Genomic DNA, 16,333 nt, shown 5'->3' with positions numbered 1-16,333 from the left:
AACTCAGTGCGATGCACGTGTGATTTTTGGGAGCTTAAAATACTCCGAGCGGTGCCAAGTTCCTGAATGAGAATGACTCTCCCTGCCTCCGCTCCTGGAGCCAGATCCGCGATCATTAATCCTTCGCACGTCACGTTTTGCAACCTCGCCACCGCGGGTTTGTAACTCGGGAAAAGCAGACGAAGGTTCCCCGAAGCGCCTCCGAAATCCCCAGCGAGCGCTCGGTGCCGCCGCCGATTTGTCAGGAGTGAAGTGTTTGACAAAAACGTGTCATTTCTTGAGAAAAGTTTTCTTTGAAAGAGAAAGCATGGGGGGAAAAAGAAACCGACTCTGTTTCAAAACATCTCCTTGCTTCATTTTATGGGTTTTTTTGGTGAGAGACAGGGTGGGGAAGGGAGTTTCCACACGCATGGGGAAATGTTTTAGCAAGTTTTCCTGGAAGTAGGAGGGAATTTGGTCCAGGAGACCATGTACGGGATGTTTGGGGGGCACAGCCCGTGTGCCAGGGGTGTCTTCAGGTGCCGCCTCCTCCACATCGTCCTCCGGAATCAAGCTTTGAGATTAAACTTGTATGCAACCCACCTCTGAGACAAACGGAGCTCAGACAGCTGGATTTTACCAGGTTTTGTGTTCATGGTTTTTCCCTTGAGATGACAAATTGGCTTGGGGGTTGCATGAAGATTAGGATATGAGGAACAATTTCTTCCCCAAAGGGCTGTGGGGCATTGGAACAGGCTGCCCCGGGCAGTGCTGGAGTCACCATCCCTGGAGGGTTGGACAGACGGACATGAGGTTCTCAGGACATGGGGCAGGGACACGGGTGGGCAACGGTTGGACTCCATGATCTTGAGGGGCTTTTCCAACCAAAATGACTCTATGATTCTATGAAATCCAAGTTTCACACACCGACCTCTTCGTGCCCCAGTTAGGTGCACTGTCAGTGCCGTCTCTGGAGGGGACGCTGCACAAGCAAAGCTTCTTGTCGTGTCACCTCCATCCCAGCATGAGATCATAGGTTGCTCTAAAGCAAGGAGAGGAAACCCAGACCCCATTGAACAGCAGCCCACGGCGTGACTGTCGCGTGAAGCGCCACGCTCAGCACCCATCCCGCCTGCACCCTGCAAACCCAGCCAAGGCACGCGCCAGCTTTTAATTAAGCAGCACGCTTTTTCCATGCACCTTCCAAAGGGGTTTTTAATTAAGCAGGAAGGGGCAGAGGGATCCCTGCAAGTGGCTCTGGGCGCTTGGAGCTTGTGCAACGCCTGTGACACAGACACCACGTCCCCAAGCTTTGGTGCAGGGTCGGCACCGCTCTGCACCACCCCATGGGAGATCACACGGAGAGGTGCGTGGTTCCCTTCGCACCGTGCTTTTTTTGCGGAGGATAATTAAATCAGCGTGTTCTCCCAAACCCAGCGGTGGTTCCTTGCGGTTGCTGTGGCCACTGCGACGTCCCCGCTGCATCGGGAGCTGAGTCAGCGCGGACGGGCGCGCTGTGACTTGATCCCCAGGGAGGGGAATTGTGCAAACCAGGAGCGATGGGAGGTGATGCAGCAACCGAGAGCGGAGCTTCTGTGGGCTTTGAGGTGGGCGATGCAGGGGTTGGGACGATGGGGACACGGCATGTCCCGGTGGTGATGCTGCCAATGGCACCGGGCTGCCGGCAATGCGAGCAGTGTCGCTGCCAGCCCATTGCATGCACCGGGGCTTGTTGCAGTGAGAACCAGGGCTGGTTGCAAAACAAAACCGAGTCCCTTCCCCTTCCCAGGTGGGACAGAGAGGGGAGCTCATCCCAGCTGTGGAACATGGGGCTGGGAAGGACCTGGTTTAGTGACCCAAGAGTGTTTGGTGTGTGAGGCAACCGTGGTTGCATCTCTTCCTAGCCAGGAGCAGCTTGTGCTTCCTGCAGTTACGCTCTGCCACCCATTTCCCAAAGGGTCAAAGCCTGTGCTCGCGGGGTGTGCCTCAGTTTCCCCATGCCTAAGATGCTGCTATAGGGCGGGGAGCTGGGCTCACAGTGCCTGGCTGTGGCTTTGTGTGCCGGGTGCTCATGGAAAATAGCATATGGTGATTATTATTATTCCTTTCCATCTCAGCCCTGAGCAGTGCGGTTGGGCAGCGTCCGTGTGTCCGTCCTCGCCAGCACAGGTAGCAGCAGAGAGACTGGCCCAAGTTCATAAACCCAAAGTGCTTCTGCCCAGGTCTTCACCTCTGTGGTGGGGTGAATAGATTTAGAAAGCAGGGCTGCTGTGGGAGGCTTAGAAATGCGGGGTCCAGGTGGCCGGACGAAGTCAGGTCACAGTGCAGCATGTGCCATAGGGGTCTGCTGGGTTTCTCTGGTGTACGTTCATGCGGCTTTTATTACAGAAAAGCCAAGTGGCTCCTGGTTTCTCGCTGGGTTTTGCCGTGTCCCCACACACCATCCTCCAGCTCCCCCTCCCTGCCCTTTCCTCGCTGCAGGGCCGGTCCTGGCGGTTTGCCGTGGGAGGGGAGCCGGTCTGCAATGGTGCTCACGCAATCGCAGCCTGCCTGCATAGAATAAATAATAATTGCTTTGCAAAAGAGATTTAAAAATGCACTTATTCCCCATGCAAGGAGCAGCTAGCACAAGCCGCATGCCAGAGACAGGGCTGCTTGGCCGTGCGTTACCTTCCTCGTGCCTCGGTGTCCCCACCGCGCTGTCGGTGACGCTGAGGGTCGCGAACAGCGGCGACCGAGCCGGTGCAGCCGGGAGGTCGCGGGCGCTCTTGGCAACCGCTGGCTCGGTGGGTGGTGGCGGGAGCGATGGCCGGCGAGCCGGGAATCATTTCCGCCGCCCGGACTGCGGGTTCCTGCACAGCCCTTTGCTCGGGGCTGGTGGGGAGAAGCCAGTCGCCCGCCCGCGGCCCCCGTCCCGCGCAGCTCGCTCGCTGTCGGCCGAAGCCACTCCTCTGCCGGCGTGACATCAGGCCAAGGAAAAACTTGGTGACCAGCAAGGGGTCAAATTCCCGGCACAGGTAGCGTCCGCTGTACTTCCGTGCAGAGCCGTGCCGGGGAGGGACCCGCCCGCCAGGACACTGCGAAACCGGGGGACCCCGCGACCCCGCCATGAAGTCGGAGCAGGAGGAGAGCAAGCCGGGGACGTGCCGCTGCGAGCTCGGCTTCGCTCCGCGCCCGGCCTATTGTTCGGGTCTCCGGGGAGGGCGAGGGGCGGCCGGGGACGATGCTCGGGGCAGGGCGCCGTGCCCCGGCTGTGCCCACGCAGGTAAGGGGGTCCCCGGGGTGCTGGGGGGTGCAGCCCGGCGTGCATTTCTTGCCCTCGCTCACTTTGTGCCGCTGCCGCTCGCTTCCTCCTGGGAGGAACAAAACACCGCGGAGCTTGCCGGGGCCGCGCCGGAGGGCGGCTGCGGGTCGTCCCGCCGTCCCCCCACGGTGAGGGTGAAACGAGGGGCTGGGGCGAGGGGCCGGGGCTCCCCCGTGGCCCTGGGGAAGGGTGAATGGGTGGCTCCCCGCACTCCGTAGTCCATTTTGTCTCCTGGGGAAGTTGGAGCACACCAGGAGCTCGCTGAGGGCTCGGCGGCCGGTTCTGGGGCCACTGGGGAGGTCGCAGCCCCCCAGCCAGCTGCTTTCACACCCCGTGTGCTTTGGAAAGGCTTTGCAGCCTCCAGCTGCCTCCCGGACCCCTCTGCCCCCCTTCCCAACGGTGTGCACAGGGGGGTTATATCAGCTTTTATTTCTTTACATCCACTCTGAGACACCCGCCGGTGTGTGGCCGGGGCAGCCGAGCAAGCAGGCTTCATGTTACTGGGAATAGTCCTTCTTTTTTTGGGGTGTGCCAGGACGCGGGGGTGACTTTGCAGGCAGGTGGTGTGTGCGCATCCTGCCCGAGTGAGGTGGGTGGAAGTGCTGGTTGATGGTGCACGGTCGGGGTGTGCAGCGTGGGGGTCCCGCCCCAGGGCTGTGACCGTATGGATGCGACGAGCTGGTGTCTAACTCGGGAAATGCTAAATAATGGTGTTTGCAAGGATTTACGCTTGTGGGGTGAAAGCTTGAACACGAACTTGCTAAGGGGTGTCTGTACCTGTATCCAGGCATGACAGCTCACTCACAGCATCACAGCGGTAGTGAGGAGTGAAATCGAAACCTAAAGCTTCCTTCTTTGAAAGATGGGTGTGTGGGGCTAAAATTCACTTGGTGCTGCAGGAAACACCTTCCCCAGGGCTGCAGCAGCAGCGGGACCCGGCTGAAGGTGGGACGGACAAATTACAGGTCCCCGTGTTGTCCCCACGAGGAGCCGATGCTGCTGGTTTGGTTTGGAGCTGCCGTGAATCTCTCATGGTGTCCGGGTGTCGGTGGGAGAGGTTGGACGCGTTGGCTTTGCATGGGCGGTGATGGTAACCGGGTCTTTTTGTGAATCCAAGTGTATTTGGAGCTAATCAAATGCTTTATTGAGTGCAACCTGTGGCTTGCATGGGGGTGGCCACGGTTGGCCTCCCCCCTCTGTCACCTGGCTGTCACCCTGCCCTGTGCCCACCAATTCATGATTTTCCTCCAAATTACTCCTCGCAAAGACGTGCTGAGAGCAGAAAGTCACACGTTGTGCGGGCTGTTCGCGAGGATTGTTCGGTTGAACTGTCTGCAAGAGACTTGGGTCCCAAGCTGGAGAGCTGCTGGACGATCAGAGGTGATGAGATGCTCTATAAAATACTAGTTAGGCTCATCCTTAGGCCTTGAATCATTGGTTTTTTTCTAATAATGTACTTTATCCTATGACCCTTCTGTTTTCCATCCCAGGACAGAGCTATGTGTGTATTTATGTGCGTGTATATGTGTTTATATATATTTATATATAATGGGCCAAAGCTCTGCAGGACAGAGGAGGCACCAAGGGTTGCATCGATGGGTGAAAGTCTGTTAGATGATGCTATAGCACGGAGATTTTGTATTGTCCCGTTTTCCCCTGTTTTTTCCCCATTTACATCTCTCTGCAGGCCCTGTACACTCACCCTTTGGGGCAATCAACCACTGATTTCAAGCCTTTTCTCCCACCTCAGTTGTCAACACATCGCTGCTGCAACCCAAGACACACTTGAGTTTTCTTGCTGATGTCCTGCGTAAAAAAACCCCTTGACTTGCACCCAGTAAAGCAAAACCCACCATACCGGTAAACTTGCAAAAGCGGCACAAAATGCAGCTTTTGCTTGAGATACAAATTTCCCCAACAAAAACCTTGTCGTTTATACCGCATTCATTTTTAATGTGTACCCTCCGAAGACAGACACGCGTGTACAGCAATGGTGTCAGCTGAGTTACATGGGGAAAAAGGCTTTTAAATAGATGTTTTTTAAATGGATGCCAGCACGCTGTGGTGCTGGTGAATCCGCTCCCTGGAGGAGCCCGAGGTGGGATTTCCATGGGCAGGAGTAGCAATTCCAACCCCAAATATTGTCTGGAAGTGTCCACAATGGAAAAAAAAAGTCTTAATCGCACTGTCTGTTACCACTAATCAGTTCTCAAAGCATAAAGGATGCAGAATCCGACGGTGTCATGGAAGTTTAATGCTATCAAGTGAAATATAATTAACAGGCAATTATTTCGGCGTGAATGGTAGTTTTCCTCAATTAGTCTGGGAGATGTTTAAACTGCGTTAATTCCGTCGCTGCCCACGTGCGGCGGATTTGGAAGAGGCTGGAATGAGCTGGAGTGTGATGGGGATTGTCAATGTGGGGTGACGCTGCCTTCCCCACGAGGGGTCGGGAATTACAGCGCACAGACAACCCCCCAAAAAGACATTAAAAAGAGGAGGAAAAAACTAAAAAGGGAAAAAAGGGATGTAGAAGCTTCTTGCATCGGCATTATTGCATTTGGGAGGTGATTGCTAATAGCAAATTTAACTTTGCAGCCCAATATGGGAGCGCTTGCAAGGCTGAACTGCAGAAGTGATTGTATTTTTGCATTGTGCTTTGGAGAGGGCTGGTGCTCACTTCAAGCCATGTGCAGCTCATTCACAGCCCCGGCCTTGCAGGAACGTGGATGGAAACGCCATCTGTACGCGCAAGAAATAGAGTCTGAAATTACGTCTCTGAATAATTGACCCTATTTTCCTGGTTAGTGGAACTTTGCTGTAGGAATTGCCAAGAGCTGCCTGCAAATAGCGCTCTTTGCATCGTTTATTTAGGTGCTTAAACTTGGCACAGCAGCAGGGATTTTTGTCTTCCCCCCCCCAACTTGTTTTAAAACAAAGTTGATTTTCCTTTGGAGCAGAGTCGTTCTCTTAATGCAATTTATGCAAATAAAATGGACTTTCTCCATAAGACCCTCTCGGGATGGAGATGCCAGTTGAGATTGGATGGAAACTTGCAGGAGAGGGATAGTGGGTGCTGGAGGGGGGACCCGCTTGGGGACCCACTCAGTGCCATGATCTAGTCAATGGACTGGAGTTGGACCAAGGGTTGGACTTGATGATCTCTGAGGTCTTTTCCAACCCAGTCCATTCTGTGATTCTGGGGGGGGATAATTGTGTTTCCCGCTGATGGGCTGGAAATCCTGTATGGAAATAATGGAAACTACAGGTATAAGGCAGCGTGTGGGATCCCAGCTTTGGTCCAGGCCCAGATTGATGGTGTGTCTTCTGCTGGTTGAGCCCAGCAAGAGGTTTTTCTCCTCTATCTTGGGCTGCACAGATTGTGCTTTACAATTTATATATTTCTATACAAAAAAAAAAGAATTGTGCTTTGAGATATCTATCTATCTATCTATCTATCTATCTATCTATCTATTGCTGAATAGATGAATATTGCAAAAATAAATATATATTGTAAAGCGCAGTCCTTTTTGTATGTGTGTATGTATATACATATATATGTGTATATATATATATATATATCTCTTGAATTATATATATATAAAAATCAAGCATCTCGAGTATCTCACTGATCCTGGGTTCAGTAATACAATTGCAGCATGGGGAGCGTGGTGCTGCATCCTCCTTTCCATATTGCACCTATAGCTGCCTATAGGTCTTGGATTTTAATGTTTCAGTGGTAACAGGAGCCGAGGACTAAGTTGGGGATTAAATTGCCTTGCTGCATGCTTCATAAAATGAATACTTTTGCATTATTTTTACTATTTGCTAAGCGGGAACGGTGCAGTTTGGGAGAAGCCGCATCGCGCAGAACTTTAGAGAAAAGAGCTTTGTAAGAAACAGCTGCAAATCTGCCTGTTGGACTCTTCTGGCATGTTGTGCTGCAGAAACTCCCCCGAGCTGCCCTTCCTTGGGCTCGTTTGCTGGAGGGGTCCCTGCCGAGTGGGGACTTTTTGGGTTGTCACTGAAATGCAGTGATTTGCAGAACCGCAGCAGGATTCAAACTGTCCTGCCCAGATCCTCCTGTGCCGGTTAATGATTTGCCAGGGAACAGCCCGCGGTACCTCCTGGGCAAAGCAGCTCGCAATGAAAGGTGAATATTAATTAATTGATCGGTGTGGACAAACAAAAGAGCAATTAGTGGCAGGCAGTGGCGTTTTGTGGGGTGGCGTGGGGCTTTCTGTGGCCGGGGAAGGCGCTGGGTGGGTTTTGCACAGTAAATATTACACCGTGTACAAGTCCATCGCGTTCCCTCCCCACGTTCCCAAAGGTTGGAGGGGGAAAACTGCATATTTTCAGCCCCTGGGGAAGCCGCTTTTGGCCGTGGCGGCCGCTGGGCTCTTGCTTTTTGCCCAGATTTCAAGAAAACCCTTTGGACTGCCCCGAAATCCCCAGCGCGGAGCTCCGCTGTTCCTCGTTAGTGACTGTATTGCTAAATAATTTACAGAATGGGGCCTTGCCAGTTTTCATACGGGAAGTATTTCAAGTATGCGAGCCAGATTTTTATGCCTTCCTGGTGCAGCTGCCGTCCGGGCCGGCTAAAATAAGGGGAGAAACCCCAATATTTCATGGCCAGCCACTGTCCCCTCGGTGGTGACAACAAGGAAAAGACCCAACCACAGTCACCTGAAGAGGGGGCATTTATTTTTCATTCCTCTTTTATTTTTTCTGATAGCTGTAACATACATGCTGAGGGGTTTGGGTTTTCTCTCCCCATGTCCAGGGGCACGATGCAAACCCAAAAAACCCATCAGTCCTTTTGGGTGAGTAATGGATCTTCTCCACACATTCTCAAAGACTATGAGAAGCAAAATGAAACTGTTTGCATGCTGGCACGAGTCATTTTGGGTCACGATATCTGGCTAATACAGAGGATTTCAGCGGAGGTGCACGGCCCAAAGGTGGTTTTGCAGGAAGAGGGAAGACGAGGGCGATGTGGAAACAGCAGAAAAGCGCTTTAATTACTTTAAGCAGCCGTAAGAAACGTGGCTGGAGCTTCCGCAGAGGGGACCGGGCTGGGATGCTCCTGCAATGCGGCTGCTTTGGGGGGCACAGTGATCGCTGGGTGTAAATTGGCAAAATTAGAGGTTGAGGTGTGCCGGGAAAAGCGCCGTCTTCCTCTTTCTGGTCTTAGAATGGTTTTTGCTTAATTTTGTGGGGTATTTCCCTGGCTGGAGGCAGAGCTGGGGTGTCTCATGGGGCTCAGTGTTAATATTTTGCAATGCAAAAACTAGAAGCCAGTACCCATTGGATGTTCCCCCTCCCTACCCAGTGCTTCCCCATCCCTTCCTCCTCCTCCTCCTCCTCCGTTCCCAGCACCGCTGCAGATTTTGCGCTGTGCAAAAGGGTTTATTTTGCAAGAGCCGGGGGGGTCACCCCGGCAGCGTTTCCGCGGGGCGTGAGTTCGCAGCGGGGGCCGTAACCGGGAGCCGTCGGTCACTGACTTCCTCGCATTGTGTCTCCTCTTCCTCCAGCGCTGCTGCGGGAGGAGGTGGCTCAGCTGCAGGAGGAGGTTCACCTGCTCCGGCAAATGAAGGAAATGCTGACGAAGGACCTGGAGGAGACGCACGGCAGCAAATCTCCGGAGGTGCTCTCGGCCACCGAGCTCAAGGTGCAGCTGGCGCAGAAGGAGCACGAGCTGGCGCGGGCCAAGGAGGCTCTGCACGGTAAGGACTGCACCCTCCTCTTCTCATGCATCTCCCCGGGACCTCAAAGCTTCATAAGGGAATTAACAAGGAAAGGAAAAGCCGTTCCTTTGATTTGGATTGCGCACCACGTGCACGTGGTGGCGCGGTTTGATTGCAGCGCACCGCACCCCAGGACCCCCTCGCTGTTCTTCCCCCCGTGGTGCAAAACTGGGGTGCAGCAGCGTGCTGGGAAACGGGGTGTGGGGAACGTTTGCAGCGTTGCAAAGAAATCCCCCCATGGCTGGCTAGAGAGCAGAGCCAAGAGAGCAGCTGAAATGCAGCTGGAAACGTTTGCGAGGTGGGGGTGGGTTGGATTTAAGCCCCTTGGAATCTTTTAAGAGAGAAGCAGTGATTTTTCTTTTCCCTGGTAAATGCAACGTTCCTGATCCCGTGTGGAGTTTTCAGGAGCGCTGCAGAAAGGATGAGCGTCCAGGTGATGTGCGGGGTCCCCTCTTTTTATTTTGCACCTTGATTTGGGTGTTTTAGTGCAGAGGATGGGACTGGGCTCTCCCTCCCTTGCTGGCATCTGCACGGGCATCTTGCTGCGAGCCCTAGACCAGGGTGCAATGGGCAAAATTGCAGCTTTTCCTCCCCAAAAAGGCGCTGGCGATAAGTCGAGGCAGGACGGTTTGTTAACCAGAGCCGGGGGACGATCCTGAGCAGGGAAAAGCTCTCGTGTGTCAAACCCTGGCAGCACCGCGGCTCTAAATATCATCTCAAATCCCTGACATACCGCGGGTAAGTTCCACTTGTCAGCTCGTGTTTGCGGATTACAAAGTGAGGCCGTCAAAAGTTTTTCAGGCTCAGAGGTTGAGAACCCACCACATCTCCCCCCGTCCGGGATGCTGAGGTGCACAAGTTGGGATGAGTTTGTATTTAGGTGGGGGATTTGGGAAAAAAGAAGAGCAAATCTACCCCAGTCGACTTGCTTTCTATTTTATCCTGCTCCGATTTGCAAAAGCATCGCTATAAATTAGTAACAGCCAAAATACCTTCAAAATCTCACCCCCATCGCCAGTGCAGCCTCCGGCAGCAGGAAATGCTCTGGGTTTATAAAGCCGTAATTGGAGAAGAAAAACCTTAATTAGAGAATATTTGCTCTGTGCAGACAGGGAGGAGGAAGTGCTGATAAATGCAAAATACAGAGAAGCAGAACTATTTTAAGACTATTTGCAAAAAAAAGAGTCATCTAAGAAGGTGCGGTGAGGTCATACTGTGGAGGACAGTACAGGGAAAAAGTGAATTTGGCTTGAGAATTGTGAGTATTTAAGGAATATAATGTTGGGTTTTTTAATGGGGCTTTTATTGGCTGCTCTATGAGCTGCTGGGCTTGGTTTCCCAGGACTTCTCTGCAGATTAGATGGCCAGGAAGAGGGAATCTCAGCCGGCGCTTGGAAAGGCACGTAACAAGAAGGCTTTTAAGAGCATTGCTCCTTCCCTCCCGTGCTATATTGGAAAGCTTGTGCATAATTTGGAAAAGTTTGCTGGGCTGCAGGCACCGGGCAGCAGCGCAGGCTCAGCACAGCAGCGGATACGGAGACGGGTGATGTGGAAACGAGAGCAGCAGCTGGAGAGGGGAAAAGAATAATACCTTTTCCTTTCTGGCCATAGAGAAACATAGCCAAAAGGGGAGGAAAAATGGCAATAACTGTGCCTGGTGAGCGGTTCTGCCAGGGGAAATGTATTGGCTGGTAGAAGCATTGATGGTTCTGTATTAGGGAGCTGCAGGTAATGCAGTGCAAGGAGCTCGGGGAAACCTGGATGTGTTCTCTTGTAGCTCAGGGCTTTGTGTCGGTCACGTCTCGCATCCCCAGGACCATCTCACCACCTCGCGTTGCTGCAAAGTCCTCGCTCGAGGATGCCGTGACAGCAGCATCGGCTGCACGTCCCCGCGCCCGCAGCAGCGCCACCCGCCTTGGGTCACGTGTAATGTCATTAGCGGATAAATTATACTGAAATGTGTCGGCGTTGCTGGCTCTGAGCCTGGAAGCGCGAAGCAGCTGGTTCAGATAGATGTTGGCTCGCTGGGCATTAACGCGGAGGGAAGCGGAAAGGCTTTGCCGGCGGGGTTTGCTTTTGGAGGCTCCAGCGGCTTTCGCACGCTTTGCACGGCCACACGCCTTTTATTTTGTGCTGGTCTGGATGGAGGAGGGTGGGTTCGTCATCAATGTGTCTCCAGCCCTTTCGGACAGTGTTCAGCACGGGGGTAAAGCCGGTGACAAGCCCATGCAGCATTTTCCCCATCTGTGCTCACAAACCTTTGCTGCGGCACAGGATGATCTGCAGGAGTAACTGAGCAGTTTCTGTATCCCAGGCAGCACGTGCTATGAGCATCTTTATTGCTCCTTTTCCTGGGCCCATTCCATCTCTTGCACTTCTTTTTTTTTAATCAATTAACATCCAAATAAAATCCCGTGGTGCTACATCCCATCATCCTCCCCTCCTTTTCTTGGACTTGAGACGGTGCTTACAGAGTTAACGCAGTTATATTTTCCCCGTCCCTGGCTGGAAAAAGGCCTGGATGTGGTTTGGATCTCTGATGTGGAAACGTCTGGCGGGAGAAGCTGCAGACAGCTTCATTACTGCTGCGTCCTGCTGCGGGCAGGGACCGTGCCCAGCGCCCGCGGGACTCCAGGAGCCTCTTGGCCAGGTGACATCTCCGAGCATGTGGGCTGATGGCAGAAACCTCCTTTCTGGGAAGGTTTATCCAATCTGCTGGAGCTCGCCTGAGGGATTATCACGTGGAGAGCAAGACTGGTTTTTGCTGCTTTTTCGAGTGCCAAGGTGCAGACCTCGGGCTGGCTTTCCCTGGAGCTTGGGAAGGTGTGAACCGACTTCATGTCTGCTCCACAGCAGTTGTAGCCCGGTCTTCTGCCTCTCAAACCCGTGTCTCCGAGCTATGATCTCCCAGGGATGGAGTTTAGGGTGGAACAAGCCTCCTGCAGAAATCCTCAGCATCCCCCGCTGCTGCAGGGAGCGGATGGGTGGCAAAGGAATGGGTGGATGGATGTCCCAGCAGATAGATGTGTCGGTGGATGGGTGTCCCAAAAATGGATGACCTGGTGGACAGATGTCCCAGCAGATGGGTCTCCCAGTGGATGGATGTCCCAGCAGATGGGTCTCCCAGTGGATGGATGTCCCAGGAGATGCGTCTCCCAGTGGATAGATGTCCCAGTAAGTGGGTCTCCCAGTGGATAGATGTCCCAGCAGATGGGTCTCCCAGGGGATAGATGTCCCGGTAGGTGGGTCTCCCAGTGGATAGATGTCCCAGTAGATGGGTCTCCCAGCCACGGACCCATCCAAGGAAGCTCTCTCCACCAAAAGGACGTGGTACTCTGTTCAGAAAACCCACTGTGCTCCTTCAAAGACCCACCTTGAACTCCCAGCAGAAGTCATTGCTCACCATGCCATGACCACGGCAGGTCTGGTTTGGAAAGCCCTTGGCCTCCTAGCAGGGTGTTTCCAGGTGAATTCCCCCCGAGGCAAATGCCTCGCCTCATTTTTTTTCTGAAACTTGACATCACACCCAAATTTCCTGCCCGTGCCGAACCTCCGCACGCCCAGGAGCGGGTGCCGGCTCTGCCCAACGCCGCGCAACGCTGACGTCTTCAACAGCAAGATCTTCTCGGCCAACGGTGACGGCTGCACGTGACTATTTAATTGCGAAGCAAGGAGCGGTGCTGCAATTCCTGCACAGAGCTGACCGATTTTTATGGGTTAGTCATGCTGACAACATCAGATTTCATGGCTGGGATGGAGAAACAGGAGAAATTAAGTGGATGTTAATGGGACAAGATGGCTTTACACGTTCCTCTGGCACAGGACATCGCTGAGGCTTGAGTGCTGACCCCCAAGAACACCTTTACCCATGTTAGAAAATCAGTGTATGATTCAGTAAGTTGTAAAGTCAGCTCTAATTCCCTTCCTGTCATGTTTCTATGGCCTGAAAATAGTAGTTTTTCATCTAATATCACATTACCTAGGTAGCCATACTGATTATCTGTATGCCCTCCAAGCAAACTTGGGCTAAATGGTGCAACCAGCACATCATTTTCCTTCAATGTGATATTTTTAATTTCAAAAGGGGGACGGTACTTGCAGCAGCCCCCGTTTTAGAGGGGGAAATGCCTGTTTTTAGCATGCAGTAGCTGATTCCCACCTAGGAGATGTTAGATGTTGAGGCCGGATAGGGACCATGGGGTGGTGGCATCACAGGGAGGTTCCAGCCGTGCTGCTGTGCCCCTCGGGTTGGTGCATCGGAGCAATTAGATGTCGGCTCGTTAGGTAAAGCTGGAAAGACGAGGTGCTAGGGGGGATTTTTAGTTATTTTGGCTGCGGAGTGGGTCCCGTTACCGTTGTGTCCATCATCCTCCTCCCAGCAGAGTGATGCTGGGGGGACGGATCATGTGGCAGGAGGTGGAAGCTCAATTAATGGGATTAATGGTGCAGGGGGGTGGTGATGAGAGCTGGGGGGTTCACCCCATCATTCCCAACCCATCCTTCCCATCACTTGCTGCCCAGTGTGGGGGACACAGGGGGGGCTGGTGGCTCTATCTCTGCCACATGCTGGGAAAATAAATAATGCAAATAAACCACGTGAGATAAATACTTTCCGCTCATGGGAAGGGCTGAGGATCTTGCTTCTCCTGTTGTCTTGGGTTTATGAACAGGCTGGAGGTTTCACCAGAGCACATTGAGCTGTGGGAGAGTTGATTTCGGTCCCCGGGGGGGTTGGGATGCACACACCTGGCCCTGGCCCATCAGGTTGAAGAAGAAAACCCATTTCACCTCCTGGAATGGCCGGTGAAAACCCGCTTTATTCCTCCTTGGCTGCCCTTGCCGTCACGTCATGGATTGCAATGGCTCGTTTGCCCTGACCGAGTAATTAGCAGGGCTGTTTGCTGAGGACGTTATTAAGCCGCGGCGCGTGGTCCGGGGGCTCTGGCAGCCCCAACCGCTCACTTCTGCCTTAACTTTTGTATTTTTCTTCTGCCTCTTTCAATTAATTTGCTATTAATTGGGTTTGGAATGAAGTTCTCAAATGACTGATAAATCTTCTTTAAGCTTAGGAGCTAATCGGTTTTGGAGGAGGGAGAGCGGTGGTAATAGAGGGGGAAAAAAAGTGCATTCATTTTAGCAAATCTCTCAATTATGAACTGAAACAAATGGTAAATTGTCCTATTAGGTTAATAGGGAAAAAAGTGCTTTTGCAATACCCCAAGTCCATCATCTTCTTGCAGTGTGAATATTGGTAAATATTAGTGTGAATATTGGTAAATACTGGTAAACCTTGGGACATGGTATGTGCTTTTCTCCTAATAGTACTTCTGAGCTTTTTATATATATATTTTTTGGCAAGCAATGAAGTGTTTTCCCTCAATCTTTAAGGACCCTGAATGCTGCCACTAATTAAAGCCAGTTGTATGCTATGGGGACCCGCTAGTAATTAATTAAATTCATTAGTAGCCTTTTGTCACCTGCAGCATCAGGGAGTGCAAATGTGACTTTTAGAAAAGCCTCTCGGTATCCTTGGGGCAATGAAAAATATATATTTGTATGTCACAAAGTGTTCAAGAGCTTGAAAATAGAGGCATTTTCAGCAGCGCCTTGTGCTGCAGGGATGGGGCTGAGCCCATATCACTTATATAATATTTTCCTTTTCAGCGAGCTTGTAGTTCATGTGAAATGAATAACTGGGCAGAGGGAGCGCGGTTGTTAAATACACACAGACGACAGGAAAGCGCTTTTTAAAAACACTCCGATGCGGTCCAGTCGTGCTTATTTTTAGAGGGTTTCTGTAGTCATTTCCCAAACTGGAACAAAAATAGGGAAGGGCCCGGTGCTGGAAGGGGCTGAGCTGTCCCAGGAGGAGCCACAGTCATTGAGGTGGGAAAGGAAGAATCACAAGTGCTGCTGATCACGGGACCGGGTGAATCGTTGCGGCATTTGTCCCTTGGTTCGTTGGGTGCTCCTCTGGTGCCTGATGGCAGAGTGGTTGGTCCAAAGAGTTTAATGTGGTTTTAAACAGATAAAACTTCCCGTTGTCCCAGTCCCTTCTTTTTCCACTGTTTCATGTCTTATTTTTATATTCCCTACCATTTTCTCTGCTAATCTGCAACCTCCTTCCTTACCGGCTCCATCCCAAGCGCTCGTTCTGTTACGCATCTTCACGTACAGTGATACGCGTGCACAGAAATAAGTTCCTACCTGAGTAGGATTTATTTTGTAATATAGAGGAATGACTTGCAAGGCTGGGCTGCTTGGAACTCAGAGAACTGGGGGGCAGAGTGTTCCATACCATCCCGTTCCCTCGAGAGCAGCACTTCCCCCGGGTGGACAAACATGTCAAGTCTTTCCTATAATGAGAAGCAATCCTTGTATTTTGATCCCTAAATCGGGGATTGTTTTGGTGGGGTGTATGTGGGGCAGAGGGTTTCTGCGACCGGGCTCCGAGCACTTGATGTGCAGAAATTAGTGGATGTTTCTGTAATCCTCCCTGGTTTTACTGGACTTCAGCACGTTGTCTGTGTGTTGGTGCTCAGCGAGCATCCCTCCCTGGGTGGGAGAAGGGAAACATGAAGGTTTTGGTCTCATCTTGGGGCTGGTGAAATGCGTCCCATGGTGCCCCCACCCTGTCCCCTCGTCCCCCCGCAGCATCACTGAGCTGGATGGGTGACACATGGGAACGCTGCAGGAAAACCCGCTCTGGTTTATTTAGCCTGGACAAGGGAGCAGCAGGTTTTCCTGTGGCTTTCTTCAGGTTTTGCTCTCAAATCTCCTTTTTCAAGATGATTTGGAGCCGTGGCAATGATGGGATAGGCTGCTGGGTGCACAATGGGGGTGAATTGGGCACCCGCTCCTCACAAGGCCCCTGGGGTTGTAATTTTGCTGCTTTTTCCTTGAAAAATAGAAGCGGTGGAGGCAAGGGGCCGGCCGTGCCCCCAGGCTGAAGCTGTTGTTTCTCCCGCAGCCATGAAAGCCGACCGCAAGCGCTTGAAGGGGGAGAAGACGGACCTGGTGAGCCAGATGCAGCAGCTGTACGCCACGCTGGAGAGCCGCGAGGAGCAGCTCCGCGACTTCATCAGGAACTACGAGCAGCACAGGAAAGTGAGTGTGAGAGCCCAGCACTGGGCGGGGGTGGCAGTGACGTGGGGGTGAGACCTGGTTTGCAATGGGGTAAAGCCTCCCAAAGCTCCAGCTTGCCTCTTGCAGCTGGGAGACGCTCACCAGACACAAGGGCTGAACTGCAGCAGGTAAAGGATAAATGAATCACAGAATCACTTTGGTTGGAAAAGCCCCTCAA

At 52.4% G+C, this 16,333-nt stretch overlaps 1 protein-coding gene across 2 annotated transcripts in view; it reads left to right on the top strand.

Annotated features, from left to right (window-relative positions):
• KAZN (kazrin, periplakin interacting protein) overlaps nucleotides 1-16,333 on the top strand; it is a 77,924-nt gene that overhangs the window by 58,822 nt on the left and 2,769 nt on the right. The window contains exons 1-3 of one of the 2 annotated variants that reach the window (XM_082069591.1): nucleotides 3,008-3,244; nucleotides 8,818-9,009; nucleotides 16,001-16,137. In XM_082069591.1, coding sequence (XP_081925717.1) covers nucleotides 3,088-3,244; nucleotides 8,818-9,009; nucleotides 16,001-16,137 — 486 coding nt within the window. In that variant the 5' untranslated portion in view covers nucleotides 3,008-3,087. Of the gene's footprint in view, nucleotides 1-3,007; nucleotides 3,245-8,817; nucleotides 9,010-16,000; nucleotides 16,138-16,333 lie in introns of those variants that run through there. The other variant, XM_082069590.1, reaches the window with a different exon arrangement.

Source organism: Streptopelia decaocto (assembly GCF_964273445.1).
Source record: "Streptopelia decaocto genome assembly, chromosome: 20".
NCBI classification, from domain to species: domain Eukaryota; kingdom Metazoa; phylum Chordata; class Aves; order Columbiformes; family Columbidae; genus Streptopelia; species Streptopelia decaocto.
The sequence above is the reverse complement of the archived record's forward strand: the minus strand, read 5'-3'. Positions and strand labels throughout refer to the sequence as shown.